At 43.8% G+C, this 21,834-nt stretch overlaps 2 protein-coding genes across 2 annotated transcripts in view; one reads left to right on the top strand and one right to left on the bottom strand.

The window, feature by feature from the left end:
- Nucleotides 1-26: 26 nt before the first annotated feature.
- LOC109961248 (PH domain leucine-rich repeat protein phosphatase 1-like) lies at nucleotides 27-18,108 on the bottom strand. Its single transcript, XM_020601928.1, has 17 exons — nucleotides 15,973-18,108; nucleotides 14,044-14,240; nucleotides 12,854-12,979; nucleotides 12,539-12,687; nucleotides 10,626-10,772; nucleotides 10,169-10,396; nucleotides 9,724-9,926; nucleotides 9,540-9,600; nucleotides 9,348-9,443; nucleotides 7,740-7,895; nucleotides 7,363-7,563; nucleotides 6,092-6,254; nucleotides 5,335-5,465; nucleotides 5,129-5,245; nucleotides 2,689-2,883; nucleotides 2,337-2,574; nucleotides 27-1,907 (listed from the first exon to the last, which is right to left on the bottom strand). Exons 1-17 carry the CDS (start codon nucleotides 17,564-17,566, stop codon nucleotides 780-782), a joined length of 5,130 nt encoding a protein of 1,709 aa, XP_020457584.1. The 5' UTR covers nucleotides 17,567-18,108; the 3' UTR covers nucleotides 27-779.
- A 1,689-nt stretch (nucleotides 18,109-19,797) lies between these two features.
- tns3.2 (tensin 3, tandem duplicate 2) overlaps nucleotides 19,798-21,834 on the top strand; it is a 41,095-nt gene continuing 39,058 nt past the window's right edge. Inside the window, exon 1 of the mRNA XM_020601929.1 lies at nucleotides 19,798-19,894. The gene's annotated coding sequence lies outside the window, so the exon portion shown is untranslated. The remainder of the gene's footprint in view (nucleotides 19,895-21,834) is intronic.

The raw sequence follows: 21,834 nt of genomic DNA, 5'->3' as shown, positions 1-21,834 counted from the left end.
AAAAAAAACAGAAAATATAAGTTTAAGGATATAATAGGTTGTATCATTATAGACTTATCCTTCGCCTCTCCTCAAGAAGTCAAAGTCAAGTTGTGCTTATCTGAAAACTTTAATTTATTATATAGCAAAAGTAGCTCTCTTGTGCGATTTGCCATAATCTGTAACACTATTCTGAGAACATTCACTGACTAGTAACTGACCAGCGTGCACTCACCACCGCAGCTCCACCCTGAACTCTTCAAACCCACGAGAACACAAACCTGGAACATCAGCCGCTAGAAATAATTGTCTTTTCTCTCAGAGAATATTAGTACGCTGCAGTGACTAGGTCACTTTAAAGTATTAAACTTCTAGGAGTTAGTTCAACAGGTCAGTAACTCCTGAGACACTAAGGCCCATCAGTGACGACGAACAGAGGAAGTGTCAGAAAGTTACAACACAAAAACACAATGGTACCATTTACCATAGGACTCATCTCAAAGGTCTAATAAAAGCATTCAAAGCGCTTCCTCAAATTAAAGCTATGGTAAAAATCAATCACGTGAAGAGCTAATCAACATTAAGTGTTATAAAAATTGCACTGCATTTCAAGAACTAACAGTAGAAAATAAAGTCAATAACAAAAACCTTAACAAGACTGTCTCTGGTGCATAAGTGTGTTCAGACACTGAGGTTTTTAGAGACTGTGGCGCTGAGCATCGAGACTGACGGTCCAGTTCTCCATCCCTGAAACTGAGACCCTAGCTAAGAACCCAGCTGCTGTGAAGGGGGGGCAGGAGTTATAGGGGTGTGATGAAGTAGTCTCCAGGCTTCTGGTAGCCATGTGCTTGCTGGTTGTGTGTCTGCATCTGCTCCTGCTGCTGCTGGATGATCTGTCGCACTTCCTCTTCCAGCTCTGGCGGGATGATGAGCTGGTCGTCTGGGTCCGGCTGGGCGGGAGCGTTGAAGTAGTCCCTGACGGGGGTGTCGGCCGCCTCCTCTATAAGGTCCTGGCTCCTCCCATTGCAGGCTACAGAGCCATTGGCTCGAGCTCTGCGGCCCAAAGTCTCTGAGCGGGCTTCCCCGCTGAGGCAAGGGGAAGGAGACAGAGAGGAGAAGGTGTGAGATGAGGGCTCATGATGTGAGGCCACAGCAGGAGGGAGGTTTGTGCTTGGTTGAGCATGAGTGTGTGTTTGGGGTGCCGGGCAGTTGTGGCGTTGCAGACAATGGACGTCAGCCTCCACCTCCACACGGCTGCCATTAGAGAAGACACCGGCAATGGGCTCCTCATCCTCGCTGTCCAGCCCGTTGTCAGATAGAGCTCCAGAGAATTGTCTCTGGAAGCTCCCCACTCCACAGGTGGGTCTCCGTAAGCTGGCTCGTCCTGGCAGGTTCGAGTGGGACGTCAGGGGCTCGGTCTGAGACGGCGGCTCCTCAGAGGATGCCGTGGATCCCACCTCGCTGCTCATCTCAGATGTGCTGAACTCACTGCTCAGCTCGCTGACTGTTCCTGAGGAGGCCGGTGGCAGGGGTATACCCCCGTCAGCGCTCGCCAAGTAGGGGTTTGTGCTGGTGTGTGTGCCAAGACCAGGGCTGGGAGGTGGAGGTGGTGGCTCACAAAAACAGCAGCAATCTTCAGTAATACTGAGCTGGACGACGACAGCGCTGAGGCTGTCAGAGCAGCCATAGCTCTGAGCCAGCGTCACCAGCTTCTTAGCAGCAGCGAGAACGTCTGGCACGTTCCTGACAGCCTCCACCGCCTCACTGGGAGACAACATGTCCCACAGTCCCCGGCTGCCCAGGAGAAAGAACTCATCCTGCGGGGTGAGTGTCACGGTGGAAACTTCAGGTCGGGGGGTCACAGAGGGGAACAGGAAGGAGTAACCCATGATTCTGGTAGAGTCGGTTACACCACTGACCTTGTTGTCCTGCAGAGGAGAAGAAAGGGCAGTTTATATCTTTTTTCCCAGATCAATTCTCAGCTCTGCACATTAAGGCTGCAACTAATGATGATGTTTATTATCAGCTATTATCATCTATTACAGTTATGAAACAGTCAACTGACAGTGTCTACTACTTTTTCAGCATAAAATCCAAATATGCACTGGGTTTGGCTTCAAAACTATCATGAGTTCATTTTGCTTTTTTAGATAATCTTTGAGCTCTGGTAAATTTCAGTGCCATTTTTTCACAATATTCAGAACAAATGTTCTTTTATGGGTTAAACAATTATTCAATTGATCAGATAATTATTTATAAAGGATGTATTTACTTACAGTCAATAAGCAAATCTGTCTGTTCATTGTTTCTGTTCTAGTGCTCACAACATCTGAAACATGAATGAGCACAGTCTTTACCTCTGTGATGATGGCATTACGCTGCCGGACCCTCTGGTACTCCAACTCCTCTTTCACAGTATGGATGGTCGAGAGTTGCATAGCTTTGCCGTCTCGGCACAGGACAGCCTGGCACCTGCCCACGTTGGCAGCCTTCAGAGTGAAGCAGCCGCTGTGCTCACCAGGAGCCACCGGGTCATGTCTGATGTGACACAGAGCTGCTGAGCCGCCCATCCTCTGGCCTGCTGTGCCCAACTTCCTGCAGGAGAGCAACACAGACATGCTCCATGATCAGAGTCACTGAGATGAGCTGGGGAACAATCTAGGTGCAGCTGAGCTTCTTTTCTGGGATAACCGTAGTGTGTGCATTTACCTTTGCATGGTAAGGAAAGTGTTAATCATGTAGTCTTCCTGCCTCTGGCAACGGTGGAGCTCCTCTGCTAGTACATCTCCCATGGTGCACTGCAGTAGGTAAGGCACCTCCACATTCCTGTCTCCATCAAACACTCCATACAGAGCTTCACAAGTCCCACAGAAGCTGTCCAGGGCCAGAGCAGCCACACATAGCCTGCAAACAAAACAACTCAAGTTACTTACAGAGCACATTAACAACTAGACAGCACTCAGAGAGCTCAACCTCAGCCAAGGCCAGTTTCCTCATAATGCCATAAAAGAAATATTCCCATGATAGTTTGACCCTTGTAATATGATTGCTTGATCATAAAAACCTGGAATGATTATATCTTTATTAGTTTTGAAAGTCATTCAGTTCAATTTAATTCAATTCATTTTATAGGCCATAGCACCAAGTCACAACAACAAGGACGTCGTAAGGTCTAGACTTTACAGTATTACAGGGAAAATCCAACTAAATCCTACCTTGAGCAAGCGCTCGAGAAAAACGACAGGTGGAAAGGTGAAACAAATAGTTCCTGCACATACCGGGATGGAGAGGAATGAACTGGATATGCAAAAGCCACACTTAAAAAAAAGGTGTTTGTATAGCAATAAAACTTAGTAAGGCTGAGATTAAAAATTTATTCAAAAGGAAAATTAAAAAGAAATGGCAAGAACAGGAGCGTACTGGACTGAGCAGAATAATATAGTATTCATTGAGTGAGTTTATTTTATTTTAGTAGTAGTAGGTAGGCGTTGTTCCACACTCCAGTCTAGAAGGTGGTGGTAATGCACCTAAATCTGATCGACAACTGCCACTGAACAGCAGAAGAAAAAGGCATGGGCCCAATGCCAGTCGACGGTAAAGGGAACAACAGGTATACCGGTTGTTAGGCTCCAACAGTGGAATAGTCCCACGGTAATCGTATTCACTTCCTGTTTGTTGTGGCTGCTACCAGATTGTTTACGGATTAAGCGCACACATTTCTGTTTATCTTAACATCAGCAAATTTTTTGAGTCACAACATACGCCTGCACTACTTAAGTACCCGCGTTACAGAATTTCTTGCTAATTTCCAAATTTAACTTGCTACTTTAGGTCAGCTACTTAAATGCTGGCTTAGCTAGCTTAGAAGCTAGTAGCTTAGTTGACAGCAATGGCTTCCCCCTCTTCCTCTCCCCCCTTTCTCTTGCTCGGATGGTATGGTAAGGTTATAGTAAGGTTGTTATTCACGTCGGCGATAATGACTCCCAACTTTGCCAGTCGGAGGTCACTAAAACTAATGTTGAAACGGGGGTATAACTTCACTAAAACAATGTCGGACTCCGTGGTTTTCTCTGGACCCTGCCAAATCTGAACAGTGAAGACATGCCCCACTCCAGTCTAAAAGGTGATTCATGTTAGATCACCTACTGACCTGACTACTTTTAAATCATTGCTTAAAACATATTTATTTGGCTTGGCTTTTAATACACAGTAGGGCCTGGTGCATTCCTTTCAATTTATTGACTGTGTCTGTGTTATTGTGCTGTTTTATTTTTGCACTGATCTTATTTATTTTATTTTAGTTATTGTGATTTTATTATGCCCATGTAAAGTACTTTGGTCAACTGGATGTTTTTAAAGTGCTATATAAATAAATGTGATATGATGTGACATGTTTAGCTGCATGTCGTCATTAAGCCGCTGGCTGTTTAGGTGGTGTACAAAAAACGATGTGGGCTTCATAGACAACTGGAGACGGCATCCACCCTACTTTGGATGGTGCGGCTCTCGTATCAAGATGAGTTTATTTTACAACCTACATTATGACAAACCAGAGCTGAGACCAGGACACAGGGTCGCAGTCTTACACGCCTCTCTGCAGCTTCTGCCCACCCAAAACTCCCAGTACCCCATAGACACTGCGTCTGTCCCCCGACCACATAAATTATATAAATCAAAAATTAACTCAAGAGATATTAAATGATATCAAATGATATTAAATATCAGACCTCTCTCATCTAAATTTCTGTTAGTGAACGGTTTGATAAGTGAACATCACATTGATTTACTGTGTCTGACTGAAACCTGGTTACAGCAGGAAGAAAATGCCAGTATAAATGAATCCACCCCACCTGGTCACAGAAACTGAGTGACCGTTACTTCTGTCAGATATGCAACATCCCTTTCCAGATGTGCTGACCACAGGTTTTTCAAGTGCTGCTATGGAGAATAAAAACAGGAACCCTCACCTCTTTACTGTTTAGCAGCAACAAGCTGAGTGGGTAGTTCTTACACAATATCCTGTAAAGTTTTTATATAAACTTGTTTCTTTTTTAACTTTGATCAAGAGCTTTCATTGGATGTTTTTACTTTGATTCCTGTATTTTAGTGTGACTAGAGATCCATAACAAGTGAGCAAATGGATACTGACTTGTTTTTGACTCCAGAGGCCTCAGTGTAGCCGTGGCTCCACACTGCAGGGGCCCCGTGGCTCTCACTCACACGTGGAGCAGAGGGTGAGGGGTCAACTCTGAAGCAGCGGATGTTACTGCAGAGAGGCAAAATAAAAAGATTAGCCTGACGGGTTTGTATTTTAAACACTGTTGCTACAGCAGTGTTTGTGTTTGAGGCTCATACTTGAGCAGCTCCAGGCTCTTGTGGTCCAGGTTGAGGCGGGGATTTCCTGTCAGGTCCAGCTCCTGCAGTTTTGGAGGAAGCGTCTCTGGCAGAGTGACCTCAGTTAGCTCGTTGCAGCTCAGGTCCACACACTGACAAAGAAACAGACAGACAGAGCCAGTAGAGCTGAAAATCTGGAGACCTCGGGATTCATGTGACTGCAGTTCAGAGCATATGAATCAGTGGATTTTTGCAGGACAATGAATGGCAATTTCCTTGTACAGGGAGCATGCTACCAATTCTGTAATTATTAAAGCCTCTTTGAAAACTGGCAAAGTTTTACTTTAATGCCAAATCATTCAAGACAAACCACATGCAATATTGTTATTTTTCTCACTCTTATTTCACATACATACTCACATAGACAGGAGTATGAAACCATCACTTTGCTTTAGTGAAAGGCAGAGATCAGGGAGTTGCTGGGAAATAAACCAACCCAATGAAGATGAACACAGAGGTCGAGTCATAGACACAGATAAAGGGGGGATAGAGGGAGCTCAGTTTTGGTCGTCGGAGTGAAAATGATGCTGATTTCCATCTCTAATATCCAGAACTGATTCCACAGGCTGATACAGATGATTAAGGATATTTCATGTGGATGCATGTCTTGACAAAAACTGAGCAATGAGGCAAGAAAATTGTATGTGTGCAGCTTTGTTTAGAAGGACCCACCACAGCTGAATGAATGCATAAAATCCTTCCCCTGTATCTGACTAACCTTGATCTCAGGCAGCTGGAGGACTTCGGGGAACGTGTTGATGTAGTTGGAGTGGGCAGAGAGTGTGTGCATGCGCTGACAGCTGAGGATGGTGGTGGGCACGGCCCTCAGCCTGTTGCCGCTCAGGTCCAGCTCCTCCAGCTGCTCCAGCTGTGCCAGTTTACTGCAGGAGTTGGAGGTACAGTTGTATCAGAGCGCGGGCACTGCAGACTTTGTTTTTGGTAACCACATTCATCAAACCCATGTCTGTTGAGAACTAAACCTGATTCTGAAGAAAGACTGTGACTGGAGACTTAAAGAAACATGTTTTTAGGACTACAACTTGTAAAAGTATAAGAATGTGGAATGGAGTGGAGGAAGACGATTGATCTGCCGTTAGGGCTGCAATATTTATCGCATCATGATTTAGATCCCTGTGTGATGTCAGTGCACATGACAATAAACCTGCCATGCTTGCCTTAGCACAGAGATGCCTTTCATCAAGCTAAGTGCTTCCCTTTCCTTGTTAAGCTGCGTTAACCAATAACTGCAACTAATAACTGCAAAGTGATTTATTTCCACCTCAACTGCTATTTGGCACTAGGTGTACAGGGCAGCAAGTGCAATGTTTGAAAAATAGTTGCAAGACGGCACAGAATATCTTTTGCAATGTCAAAGGTGTTGGATTTATATTTGCATCAGTCTTCTCTTCCTGTCTACAGCTCATCACGTGATGTAATGCAGCAGAAACCAAAGCACAGAGTAGTTCACTACTCTGCTCCACTGTGTGAAGACATTTTTAACCAAATTAGAGCAAAACCTATTGTCACGTCTCCAGCTTCCCAGTTCCACATTCCTTTAACAAGTTACCAGGACACAAAACTGAAGAACAATGTATGGAAGGAAATCACGGACATATGTAGCAATACTTAGTACAACAGATACATCTGAAAACAACTGTCCCTCAGAGCAGATGATGTAATTTACATGCTCAACACAACATGCCCAAAGAACTACAGTCACTGAAGACCACATACAGCCAGCTGCTTTGAGTCCCCTATGTGTGATCGCATCGTAAAAGCCAGATGGGAGAATAGTTTTAGAGCCTGAACCTAGAGAACCAGATGTTTTCTTATTTTAAATGTGTCCTTCACTAGAACCTTTTGGCTTATTGTTTAAATAAGAAACTCAATGTCTTTGTGCATTTTAGCTTAAAGGAGCAACAGAGCATATAAAAATGTTACATATATGTTGGTATACATCAATACATGGAGTTGAGTAAAGTACTGTACCTTGTGGTGAAGGTCTGCAGCTGATTGTAAGCGAGGTGAAGCACCCTGAGCTGTGTGTGCCCTGTCAGCAGAGGGATGCTCTTGTCTGACAGGCTGTTATTGGTCAGGTACAGCTCCTCCAGGCTGCTGAAGCTATCCTCTGATAGGCTGGCTGCAGGGAGGCTCTCCAGCCTATTGGCCGATACATTCAGGTACCTCAGGCTGTGAAGAAATCCCAACAAAGAATGTAAACTCAGCATTGAACAAATGAGTTTAAATTGATAGGTCGACAGAAAAAAAATAGAGCGGCAGATGAAAGGAAGATGAGGTTATAATGAGGTACATAAAGAAAAATCAAATGAGGAAAAAAGTAAGCAATGATCTTGTGTTGTGCGCACCTCTGTGCTTTGATGAACAGGTTGTGTGGCAGCTCTGTCAGATAGTTGTGTTGGAGGTCCAGGACCTCCAGCTGTGACCTCTCCAACGTCTCAGCCAGCTGACACACTTGGTTCCACCCTGCCAGCAGTTTTCTCAGGCTCCCACTGGACAGCAGCCTACAACACAAACAATACAGCGAGTTCAGCCTGTGTGTGTGTGCGCTGCAAATCAGTCAGTGGGAACTCTGGTTAAAGGCCTTTTCTTTAGTGGCCTAATTTTCCACTGAGGTTCAATAAGTTCAGCTTATGTTGAATGAACTGCTGAATCATGAACAACTTGAGGGAGAGGATGAAGAAAGTGCTCGAACATGAGTTGGAATTACATCTGCGTGCCATGTGGCCTGTAGCTGGGCACAGTGACTTCTATCATGATGACAGTATCATCATCCATGTGTGAACCCAGGAAACCTCAGATCTACTCAGTGAAGTCAGCCAAGGCACCAGTGCATGTTTTTAATGTGTTTAATCACTGAAAATAGCATAGTGTGGGCGTGTTGCTACAAGTACTGATGAGAAGATGGAACACAGTGCTGAAATAATGTGAATTTAAAGACTTATGAGACCTTAATACACTGCTCGGTGGTTTGTAATACTCTGAGTGAAGTATTTCTAACTCTAGAAACTGATGACCGCCATCCTTTTACCCCTATCTTAATGAGTGCAACAGAAACATTGATTCATGTTGCAGGGTTTTCTACTTAAAATGCATATTTTTGGCTGGTCTAATCAGTGGTCATCACCTGGCAGGCTCCAGTCTGGCTTTAAAAAATACAACTTTGTCTGTTCCTCAACTCAGGAGGACATTCAGTGACTGGTCTTCCTGGAATAGCTGAATACCTCTGGCCTACGCTGTCAGAAGACATTACTTCAAACGCTGAGGCAGCACAGTACTGTACTCAACTCCATGTATCGATGGGTCTGAACAATTTGACATAACCTTTGAGATGCAGATATGTCTGACAGCTGGTGTTGGCTGGTCTTAAGTATACATGATATGAACATTTAAAGATCTGAAGCAGCCTCCCACCGTTTCCTTCAAGATGAAGTGTAATAACTTTGGTGATCCCTTTTCGTCTAGCGCCACCATCAGGACAAACTTTTGCAATGATATGTAATGTCATGAACATGACAGCATGCTGATGTTAGTGTTTCACTCAGTCTACAGCCTGATAGTTCAGCTGTAGACTCTTGGTCTTGCTGATACAGTTTTGGCATTTTATTAACCTCTTTTCACTGATTATTAGTCAAGTTAATTTTATTTATACAACCCAAACTAACAAATTACACATTTGCCTCAAAGAGCTTTACATTTTGAACAAACAATGAATACCACACCCATTATCCTTAGACTCTCAGGTCAAATAAGAAAATTTCCAAAAGATAACTTTTAGGGAGGAAAATAAAAACAACCTGATGAATTCATTATTAATGATGTGACGCTTGCATACAGGTGTGCTGTCAGCTGACTGTATGCCAGGCATTAGGTGTTCTATTTAAACACTTTTGGCATTTTATGACCTCACTACCTCACTGTTCATTTGTGCCAGGTGTTTAGTGTGTGCTGCTCACCATACTGGCAGCTCAGTAACAGAATTATGGCTGATGTCCAACACCTCCAGTCGGCTGCTTTCACACACCCAGTCCGCGACACAGCTGAGCTTGTTCCTTTTAACAAAAACAAATACAGTGAGCACCCAGCACACAGACTTCTTGTCCACACTGTAAATCGGACAGTGAAATGTTCATATTAAGTCTGTGTACCAAGACAAATCCAGAAGTGTCAGGTTTTCTGGCACGGGCTGCACCTCCAGCTGCTTCAGCTCTATAAACACAAACACAACATGCACAACTATATAGTCTGAGTATAGACAAAGACATGGTGTCAAACACCATCTGTTTAACACATAATAACACTCAACCTACAACACATAATAAGTGTCACTACCGTTGTGTGCAGCATGCAGACTCTTCAGGGCATTGCCACTGACTCTGAGGACAGATAGTGCATTTCTGTCACAGCGAAGCAGCTCCAGCCTACAGAGAGGCCTGGCATCCAGCTCCAGTAGACCAGTATCCCTTAGGTCCAGCTGGATGATGTGGACCAGCTGCTCTGAGTCTCCCACAGTCACTTTTTGAAGTGGGTTCAGTCTGTTTGAGAAAGGACACAAGGATGGTAAAACAGTCACTGATTGGTGTTCTGTTGACTTACTAATCTGTTAATAAAGATTATTTGGTGTTCAGATTTCAACAAGGCAAAAAAAAAACCAAACAGGCAGTGACGTGGAAACACCAAGCAGATTTTCCCTGCAGCATCTCAGGAAGCATCAGATTTCAGACAAGCTTTGTTCCAGTATTACTACAAATGTCAGAGCCAGTGTGGTTAGTCTAACCTGAGATCTATGTAGCGAGAGGGCAGCCACTGCAGAAAGGCCATATGCAGGACACAGAGCTGGTTCCCTGCCAGGCACAGTCTCTCCATGCCTTTGAGCTTCTCCAGGACAGGGGGGATACAGCTGAAACGGTTGAAGGATAAGCCGAGGTAGGTCAGGCCCTCCAGATAGCCCAGCTCCACAGGCAGAGCGCTCAGAAAGTTTCCATCCAGGAGAAGAGTCTGCAGGCTGGACACAAACAACCACAGACACTGCATTTGTCAGGGCAGACATCTGGTGCTCAGCCAGCTCTTTATTTAATAAAGAGAGGGACTAATCTGCACACAAAACAATTTCTGAGGATGCATTCTAGTCTCAGGAAAGTGCCTGGCAAATTATCATTATCATTCACATCAGCAATTAATAATAAAATCAATAACTTCAGCCTGGGTTCATCGTTTTCTTCCAGCCCACTTACTTGTGCACGGTTCCTACTTCTGCAGGCAGAGACGAGAGATGATTCCCAGACAAGTTTAACTCCGTAAGAGAGCCGATGTCACACAAGGCCAGGGGAAACTCTGACAGAGCGTTATTTGACAGACTGACGCTTCTCAATTTACAAAACCTAGAGAGAGTTGAAGTAGGGACATTGCGAGAGACAGAAACAGGAAGAGAAAGACAAAGAGGGGCAAATATGAATCTCTCAGTATTGTAATCAAACTTTGGGCTTCTTCTGAATTGAGACACTAACAAAAGCAAATGTTTTGAAAACTTTTTAGTAGTTGCATAACACCTGTCTCATAAACAAGGAAAGTTACCAGGAAGGAAACCTGTGCCTGGTCTTAAGGATACAGCAGCATAACACTTAGAGGACACAAACTATTTAAAGCTTAGTGTTTATACAACAAAGTCTTAACCCTGACAATGCAGCATGTGGTTCAGGTGTGTGTGGCTTCCCTGGCCTAACCTAATCCAGTTCATAGGGGTCAGTGTGAGTGGTGAAACAGGACCCAGATTCTCCTGAGGGAAAGTCAGAGGCATACGGCAGGAAAAAAGGCTTTCCTCCAAACACTGTCTGGGAAGCATGTGTTTATGGAGAACAAAGGCAGTATATATTCAGCATGTATTCATTCACAAAATGTGGCGGATGAAGATGGCAAAGATCCGGGGAGAGAGAAATCACTGTGAGGTAAATATTAAACCAGAGGCCTGAACCTAAAGAAGAAAAGGGACTGAAGCGTGAAACAAAGTTATTACACCAACTATGCAAAGTTTGTTTTAATGTGAAAACTGAATCTATCCTATCTATCCTTTCCTTTTGCATTTAACTTAGATAAGTCCAGTCCAGTGTTAACACCACTTTGTCTTGTGGCTGTGTTCCTGATTATTTTGAAACTGATATAGTCAAACTGCTTTTAAAGAAATCTGCTCTTGACCCCTCTAACTCTGTTTAACTGCTGCACTGTGTCTAAATTACCTTTTTCTCTCTCTTGATGAGACCCGGTGCATACACGTGCACCCACACTATCACTTTCATGCCATTTACATCCACACTGAAAGCAAAACCAGAAGAGGAACAGCTGAATCTCTTCCAGCTAGCAAAGAGCAAAACTGCTGACAGCATCATCTGGCCAGAAGCGAGAGAGATGCAATCCAGTTACTGTGCTGCTGCACTGAGATGTCAATCCAGCATGTTTTATAAAGTTGTGTATTAAGTAACAAACACAAATGAATGATGACACCTGCTCCGAGTGATCGAAGAGTGAGTCAGTGGTGCTACATGGTCCCCAAACAAGTTTTATCTCACTGTTTTCCATGTCTACACTAAAAATGTGTGGTTTATTTATATGGATTTTGTTTTTCCTTATGTCCTGCACATATAGTGAATTGACAATAAAAATCTTTGATTTTGATCTTTTGGAAAACCAGGTTACTGTTGACAAAAAGCAAAAGGCAGGTGAAGATTACAATTTTCAGTTTTAGCTGGATTTGTGTCAATGTGGTCTTAAAATAGAAATGACTCCACTGCATTAGACGGTGACACCAGCAACCAATTTGACATAGTGACCTGGAAAACAAGGAACAGCCTTCAGCCCGAGGTCAGGTGTCTGATGTTAAAACTCTCTTCACCACTTCAGCTCTCTTTCAATCATGCAAACCACACAGTCGCCTATGCTCACGTCATCTGTAATTTGATCTAAGCCACTTCCTCTTTAGACCATATGGTCACTCCCCAAGACAGAAAAACACCAAGGGACATTCCACATCCAAAAGAGAGAACAGCAAAGAGGAAAATCCTGCTGTTCATCACCCGCCCCCTCCTACTGCTGTGTTTTTAAACACACAGGATGGTGGGGACTGACTGCTGGTGTACTGATGACAGAGGCCCACCTGGTGAGTGCTGGAACACCTTTGTGCGGGGACATGAAATTGTTTTTGAGATTGAGGTGGGTGAGGTCCTGGCTGTAAAACAGCTGAGCGGGCAGCTCCTCCAGGCTGCAGCACGACATGTCGACTGAGTTCACCCTCTGGGACACGATCTGACACAGTGAAGGGCGGACAGGACAACATGATGAGCAACTTGTGACGATGACAAGTTCACAAGAGGCCATTGTTTAAAACACTGCCATCATCATCATGACCTTGAAATTATGTGTCAATAGGATTGTAAAAACTGAGGCAAAGTGTACAGTTAACACACAGTACCTTTGAGGCTGTCCTGTGCCAGCGGAGGTGCTCTGTGTACGAGTCATAGCTGATGTAGTAGGTCTGACTCTGAGGACCAGCTGAGCTGAGAGCCAGACAGTGGCTGTGCCTCTTCACGTCCTCCACCTGCAGCAAAGACCACATTTTAGTTTCCTCCATATTTTTATTACATAAATCTTCCTTTCTCTAGCCTACTCAGTGACTGAATGATAGCACCATTTAGACCTCTGACCTTTGAGTTTATCTAAAGGTGCATCTAAAATGGGTCATAAAACATGAATCCATCTGTTGCTGCAGAATAGTGATTCATTTAATTTCTAACTTGAGAATTCACACAGCACAGTGCAGAGGAGTGTGAGCTTTTATGCAAGTCCATCTAAAATGAAAACATCCAGCACGGCTCTTTTCAAACATACCATGCTCTATTCGCCAACGTGTTCGGCTCTCATGCCTTCATCAGAGTAGCGTCTGGACTCGACTGGTCGGCCATGTTTCGATCATAGAGCTCTGCGATATGTTTTAATTTTGGATAAATAAATATTCTACAAATATATTTCAGTGCTTTCCGGAGCCTCACATTGCTGCTCCTGCCTAGCATGTTTAGAATTCCTCATGCAGTTATCTCTGGTTTGGATGTTAAAAAAAAAAAACTCTCAAATTTAGAGTCACATCAAGCCCTATATGTTGTAGTATTTAAAAAAAAACCTGCTCATCATATTAAGTTAATATATGAAGAATGGTTTAATTGTTACAAAATATTGTGGCTTTCTTAAAGACATTTTTTGACATTTGGGCTACATAAGATGACTGATACCAATATGAAGCTGGAACCAGGAGAGCAAAGCTTCTGGTTCTGGTTTTACGGGCAGCTGGATACTGGAACTATTCCTTGGCCAGGCACAGTAGCTTCCAGGACTCTTCACCCTAATAGGTAGTCAGCTGAGAGTCCAGGAAGTCACTGCGACCCACCAAGAATTACTTCTAGTCTTTATGCTCTGCAGATGAGGGAACATAGCCTGGTGAAGGCAGGAGGACCACACAGCTGCAGTGAGGTGCAGGGCCTCTCAGCTCACAAACAAAAATGTTCTGTACCAATGGTCTAGTCCACAGAGAGGAATTCTGCCCTTTTAAGGCTGGCGCCTAGTCAGAATACTAGTCTTGCACGTTGAAGGTTGGAAAACACAAAGTACCTTGCCCCCGATGAGAGGAAGAATGTGCATCTTGCCAGTGTGGGCGTGTTTCACAGAGGAGACAATGAGGCAGGTTCCACTCAGTGTGACCTGGCGCTTCGACCAACGGTTCACTGGCAGCGCCAGCTTCCCTTTCCGAACATTGTACATCCCAGAAAGCTGCACGCGCTCAGAACCGCCCACACTGCGAGGCTTACCTGGGAAGAGTGGGAAAGATCACCGATGATCAAGATGTTGTGATTATTACACACAGATTTTTCATTGTGGCTTTTTTGCACAACAGAGTTGTATTTTTAGCTCAGTGGGTTTTTTGTGAATCAGCTCTCTCACACCAGGTCTCTTTCAAAGCAACAAAGAGTCATATGGTTATGTAAGTGAATTGTAGCCAATAGCCCGAGGGCTGGCAGAGTGAGCGGTCACTCAGGCATGATCGCTACATTAACCCCTCGCTGGCAGAAAAAGCAACTACAATTCCATTTCAGACAGAGCAACGCAATCTCCTGCACTACTTTGTGTGTTTAAGACCCCAGCTACAAACTAACTGAGACTGTACAGCTGCTTTTAAAACGGTGTGTTCTGGGCTGCTCTGCTGACCACACATACCAGAGCACAAGAGAAAGGGAGACACATGTGGAGCCTGAGCCCCTGGGAGGTCTGAAATCAGATTAGTCTCTTATGTAATGTCTTACAATACCAGCACCTATCCTGACCTCCAGTGACTTAAACAAAACGTCACTTAGATTTCGCTGGGACTAAACAATTCCTGAACAGGCTGGGCATCAAATCCCAGTACTTTTCTACTAAAAGGTGTCTCAGCACTGAATGCTGGCATTGAATGCTTGGTCAGATTTTTTTGATCAGACTGTTCACAGTTTGCGCCACACGGAGTTGCAGCAAGTTACAGCAGCTGTGTCCTCGTTGTGTTCTTTTCCATGTTTTGTAAATGAAGCAGTGACCTTTGGATACTGCGCTCCAGGATGAAGAGGAGCTGATGCTGCGTCTGTCTCAGAGAGATCCCAAACACTGAGGAGGTGAAATCTGAATTCCACTAAGGTCACTTTTCTCTTACTGTCAGCACATGAATGAGTGTGTACAGTGAAGACAGAAGACCTTTTGCCAGAGGGATAATGCTGAGTCTGAGAATATTTGCCTGATGAATTAACTGATAGTTTTTCAGGTCTGTAAATCTCTTTTAACAACTTAAAAAGAGTTTTTAAGTTTGCTTTGTTTTTAAAGCGTGTGGATGACTTGTGGAAAACGCTAATGCCATGTGTAGCATCAGCATGTCTTTCTTGTTGCATAAAATGAAACTAACAAAGGGAAGGACATGCTCTTGAATGTTTTTGTAACAACTGAAATAAACTTGGATTATGATCATTTCAGTGAAAACCTAATTTCTTTTTCTTCCTCTGTCATTATATCCTGAGCTCCTGACTCTTTATACCCGCTGCCTTTGCTGCTAAGGGTGTAAAAACAAGGTCAAGAACAATATTCAGCTGTGCTAATCCCACAGGAGATCACGGCTGTTTTTCCATCCCCTTACTTTTCTTGTCAGCAAAACGGGATCATCAACTGAAGAAGATGAACAGAATCCATAATACCTCCAAATTTTCATCTCTGGTGTGTTGATTGAGTATACCCACCTGTTCCCTCCAGATGTGTCTCACACAGGACTAGGGGTGGGTTTACTTGCACGACACTGGACAGTTGAATACACTTATTTAACGGTATGACTGACCAACCACAATGACAGCACTCGCAGGATGAACAATGAGTGAGCAGAGACAGGACGGAACCCAGAGCTAAACTTCAGCTTATGTAAATTAAACCTGTGATCGGTCTTGACAAAATAATGTCCAGATTTTGATAATCACCAGGAGCCCTGTCTTTCTTACTAAATAAAAAATGTTATAAATTTTGATTACTCACCGAAGTAGAAGCGAATCAGGCAACCTATTTCCGGATTCATCCCCTCCTCCTGCACCCTGGAAGCATCCTCAAACCCCAGATTAACAAGGTATTTGTTCAGCATCTGCAGAGGCCTCTCGTCATCTCCTAGCCGCCGCACTGCTCCACCATGCAGCTGGACAAAGAGGGCCGGGATTGGACTAGTATTGATGGGCTCCAGCCATCCCCTGTTCCCCCCAGGGATCTCTAGGTCAGGCTGGGCAGATGCTTGACCGGGCAAGGGCAGAGCCTGAGAGCCGCTGGGGCATTTAGATGGATTTTTGTTTAATGTGAGGGGTTCTATGTTACTCCCAGCTCCAGCTTCAGTGTCATTAACTGCTCTCGTCACTTGGCTGGAGGCAGGGAAGTGGTCTGCAGTGGTGGTGGGCAAGTCTCCTTGCTGGTCTGCAGCCGAGCTGTCGGTTGAGTGTGTCGGAGAAGAGGTGAGATCTACTTCATCTGAGGAGCTCTCAAATGGGTCAGGTCCCTCTATGGCTCTGTTGCAGTCTGGGCTCAGCACCGAGGAGGTATCCATACCTAGCCCATCACTGAGTGAGTCCCTGTGCTCAGTGTTTCTGGGTTCACCTGGGCTGAAGTCCTCACAGATGCTGCTCTCCATATCTGAACCTGAGTAGACTCCATAACTCAAATCCACCCCAATGTCATTCAGACAGACCTCAGATGAAGAGTTACTTGTGTTTTTATCGTCCAAGAAGTCAGAAGACAGTTTAGTCTCAGGATAAAACTGCTTTGTGTGTTCATTCTCCTCAGTGGGGTTTTTCACCTCCATGCTGCCACTCAGACTTTTCATATCATCAGTCTTTCCATTATTATCATTACAATTATCGTTTAAGCCAACAGAAGCAGTATTTTTGCAGTTAATTCTCAACACAGCCCCAGCTTTGCTCCCTTCCAGCTTCCTGACTACCTCTTCAGCAGTGGTGTCCACTGTGCACAGCACTGGCCGCGGGTAGGAGGGCGTGAGCCAGTCATGGACGTGGATACAGCCCCGCCGGAGGTCCGATCTCACCCACGCTTTATCAGAGGCCTGAAGTTGTTTTGACTGTTTCTGCCGGAGAAAAGTCTTCCTGTCCAAGCTGAGGGTGCTCAGCGGGGAGGCGGAGGGAGCGGGGCTGGTGGCCTCCGCAGATAACACCCCGGGCGAGAAGCTGGTCGGCGCAGCCCCCAGCGACAGATTCCTCTTGTGCCTCTGCCGCCTCTTGCTCAGCAAAGAGTTGACCGAAGTGCTGCTGCTGGCTGATGTCAGACAGTACATGTTGGCTGGTTTCACGACAGGCATGTTTTTGCCTGCACCGCCCATAGCGTTGGCAACTTGGTTTTGATAGATGCCGTTCCTTATTGCAATCTGGAGAAGGGAGGTGGCTGCAAGTCCCTTCCCAAAGAGTTTCGCCTCTGCGCCCCCAGCGCCATCCTCCCCGATGGAGGGTCTCTTTCCAGCGGACAGCGGTGTTAACCCACTTGGCTTCACGGAGTTGTCACCGCTAGAATCAAGTGTCCCCTGTAATGCTGACGAAGTTAAAAGCACCCCAGACTCGTTATCCTTCAGGTCCTCCATCCTGTCAGCTAGCGGCGGCTGCGTCGGCTGGTTAGCAAAAGTCGCCTGCAGGCGAACCGCTAGTACTAGCCTGCGTTAGCTCTGAGCCGTTAGCTCGGTGCACTTAGTTAACTGGCTAGTTTCTCCTGGCAAATGTGCTCGGTTTTACGTTAGCTTAGCATGCTAAGATACTGCGCAGTTCATCCAAAGAGTTACTCCTCTACATCATCCCATTGCACAATATGCCCGTTAGCTCTCTATCTGGAGCTAGCCGGCTGACCGACCTGAGAAAAGACGTTTCTAGTTGGTCGCCATGGAAGCTAACCACGCGAAAAGGCGCGACTGCTACTGTACGGGCGGATGAGAGTGACGGCCAGGACACGGTGGACAGGGCGGGGTCTCATTGGATATGTATTATGACACAGGCATGTGCTACCACCAAGCTCGGACTTATAAAAAATTCTGTACTCGACTGCGACACAGGCTCAAATATCCCCAATGTTTGCTATCTACTGTTACTGTTCTACAATTTTAACATTTATGTCTTTATACAGTATCTTTTGGTGTTTTCTGATTTGGAGGACAGCGCCGGTATATTTATTATCCAAGTAGATACAAGAAAGAGAACTCGGTTTATCATAAATATCGAATTGGTGGATTATTTCCAAGCAAAGCACATGACCACACAGAAAATGACCTCTTGCATAAAATTGCGTAAATCAAAGAAAAAAAATAGCTAAAATCAAGAAAAATAAACAACATAAATAAAATAGCCTTAATATTATAAGGGGCTTCAGAACTTTGGAAGCTAGGTAACACCTACACCATAGGATATAATTATGCAGCGTTTTTCCATTTTGGCTTTACTAGCTATTTAAAGTCTCAAATAATTTTCAAAAGTTATACAACCTCTAAATAACAACATTAATTCATATAGAATTTAATTATTATCACAACGTTCTTTCATAGGCTGGGCAAGTATGCCAGTTCTTGGAATATGCCAGAAGTATGGTTCACAACTTTAGAAAGTATGAAAATACTTTGATGAAATGAGGCATTGAAGGCAACATGAACTGCAGTTACTTTACCTGGATATTTTGTTCTGTCCCATTCTAAGAAACTGATTTTCAATAAAAATGTGTTTGTCCTCAGATTGATGACCCCATACATTCTCCATACGATTATGCAATCTAACTGACTTGACATTTTACTGTGTAGTTTAGCATTTGTTGTTAATCAGTGAGCAGAGAAGCAGAGAAGAACTTGTTCTTTGACGACATCTAGTGGGGTAAAAACCTGAGGTGAGGTGTAGGAACTACTTATTGTTTTACTGTCCACAATTAGGTAAAAGTAACATTACAGCAATATAAAATACTATATTACATGTAGAATAAAAGTCCTGCTTTGAAAAAGCTTAGCAAAAGTAAAAGTACTCATTATTGCAGCAGAATGACCAGTCAGTGTTACACACCATGTTAATTATGGATCATTGCTGATGCTTTATTATGTACACCACCCTTTAAAGGTTTAGTGGGTCACAGTGAAGCTAAGTTAAACTACTTTATTTCGTAGCTTAAACTATAACAAAGATTTACATTTTATAAACCTTTGTGCATAAAATTTTAATCCACATAAAAAGTAAAAAATTGCAACATTTCCCATGCAGTAAGGCAGAAGTACCAAGTAGCAGAAAACGGAAATACTCAAATATTTACTTCATATTTGACAAGCAAATTTGCTTAGTTACATTGCACCTCTGCAACAAGTTACCACAATAATGTAATAAACCATTAATGTGATGCAGTGTATTTAATGCCATTTGACTGTCTGTAATATTAAAGTCCCATGGCGATGATTATACCTCTTTTTTGAGTTTTTGGTCATGTCTAAGATGACAATTCACTGTTGTAACATTGTAGATAAGTCAGAAAAAAAGGAAAAGCGCCATGGGCTCTTTAAACATAAATTTGTGGGTATTTAACATCGAAAGGTTTGGTAAAATCTGCAACAGACTCTGTTCATGCTGCCACAGTTTAAAGAAGATAATGTATCAAAATGTTTAATCAGCTACTTTATGTGCTAACAAGTGTTTCTGAGACAGAGGTATCTGTGTGTTGTAGCTGTCTCAGTACATTTGACATACAAATAACAGGGGTGGACTGCTGTCACACTGCAGTCCAACAGAGGGCAAAGTGCAGGCTGTAACAGTTTACTTTATCATTCTCTCTCCCTGTCTCTCTTTCCCCCCTCCCTCTGTCAAGTCTCCACCTCATTTTCTATACCAGTCACACACAGACTTTCGCCCATCAGGCTTCACAGTGCTGTCATTTGACTTTAACAACAGCCAAGGTAAGAACTTTTCATCTTAAGATATGTAAGTTAGTTTGATAAAATTATGACCTGCTCCCAATGGAGCTTCCTTGTTTTTTAAAGCTGCACTAACTGGAAATTAAGTTTCTTCTTCCTTGGACTTTATGGGCCACTGGTTCACCTTTTAGTATAAACCATCACTTTCTGTAAACAAAGGAACATGTGATGGATGGTAAATCTCGGGGGGATTAACAGTGAAAAACATCTCCCTGCAGATGTGCTGAGAGGAGGGAGATTAGCCTACTGACATAATAAGACACTGAACCCCAGGAGACATGTTTCCACTAGGATTCAATCTATCTTAATCCTGCATTAAGTCTTAAAACCCTGTTTTTGTCAGAACAAGTTAAAAAAAAACTGCCAGTGGGAGTGTGATAATTACAATTATTTCCAATCCACTTCCTGTAAAGCCTTCCTTGAGTAAAGTGATGTGATTTGGATATTAATTAGATAGAGGACTAACTGATTGAGAGAGCCTTGAAACAATAATGAAATTACCTCACCCTGCTGGAAGATTTATTTTAATGTATTCATTTAAAAAACAAGATTGTGTAACTCAATAAGAAGTCTCTGTGGGGCTCAGATAGATAGGGAGGTTAGTCTGCTGCTCTAATAAAGAGCACTCAGGGAAAGAAAAAACAGGGAAGGGGAGGATCTGAATGGAGACCGGACACTGAGGGATGACAAGCAAAGCAATGGCTGGTCACAGTGGGGTGTTGCTGTCAGTTTTACTGCTGGCATGTTGCACAAACATTTTCACTGTCAAACCGACAAACGATGGCTGTATTCCTGTTTCACTGAAGATGCCAGAGGGTGTTTTTCACTGCCAGCATGTTCCTAACTGAAGGAGAGAAAAGAGAGATGGCTAATCCATTTTACAATGCCTGCCTTTAAAATGGAAAAAACAAACTATAATTAAATGTGGCCTGTTTAAGCTCAATGACTTTCCTAAGCAGCTCTCCCTATAGCAACACGCAAATGTGTGTGTGGTTAAGTTGCTCACTGCCGTTTGTTTTGGTTCCTCAGGCACAGCACTGACAAATTTAGATTACAGCAGTCAAAAAATTGTTGGAAAAAAGAGCAGAAATACAGAACTGGAGAGTAGTTAGTCATTAAGCTTGCCCAACCCTGTCAACTGTTTCAGCAGGGACACATCACACACCCTCAAAAACACAAGTATAGAAGGAATACACGTTTGTATAAAAAAAGTAAATTTTTAGACATGTAACAAAACAAGTATGAGCCCCTGACCACGCCAACAACCGTAGAGGTAGCGGTTACAGCTCAAGAAACACAGATTTGCACCAGTTCAGCCTCAGCTAAACAGTTTTTGTGTTGACTGCAGTGCCTGGGTGGTAGATTCCCATTAGCTGTGGCAGAAGCTTGTGTTTTGTCTGTACACACATCTATTGCATGTCTGTCTGTCCTGGAAGAAGGTTCAGTCTTCAGCTGCAATGTCTGAGGTTTCTTCCATCTTTTTTCTGTTAAAGGTCTGTGTATGTGTTTTTGGGCGGTGGTGGTGAGGGATTCCTTATCCAGTTTGAGGGTCTAAGGACAGAGGGTGTCATAATCTGTATAGACCGTAAAGCCTCGTTAGGCAAATTTTTGACACTGAGGTATAGATGGGTGACAAATTTAAGATAAAACCTGAGCTGGTCTGGTGACTCTGTTCTGCTGTGTGTGTGTGTGTGTGTGTGTGTGTTGGGGGGCATTTCTATCCTGATGGGAGCAGCCCTCCATCCACAGGGCACCAGGGGTCACTGACTGGCTTGATGAGGATGATGGTCATGATGTGAATCAGACACTGTGACCTTCCCAATCACCAGGTCTCAGCCCATTTGAACAGCTAATTGTCCAAGGATCTGATCCCGCTGACTCTGAACTTATGGATGTTTGAATGAAACATAAATCCCTCTCCA

The sequence above is a fragment of the Monopterus albus genome, unplaced genomic scaffold (assembly GCF_001952655.1).
Source record: "Monopterus albus unplaced genomic scaffold, M_albus_1.0 scaffold53.1, whole genome shotgun sequence".
NCBI classification, from domain to species: Eukaryota; Metazoa; Chordata; class Actinopteri; order Synbranchiformes; family Synbranchidae; genus Monopterus; species Monopterus albus.
Note: the sequence above shows the minus strand (reverse complement) of the source record. Positions and strands in the feature narration are given on the sequence as shown.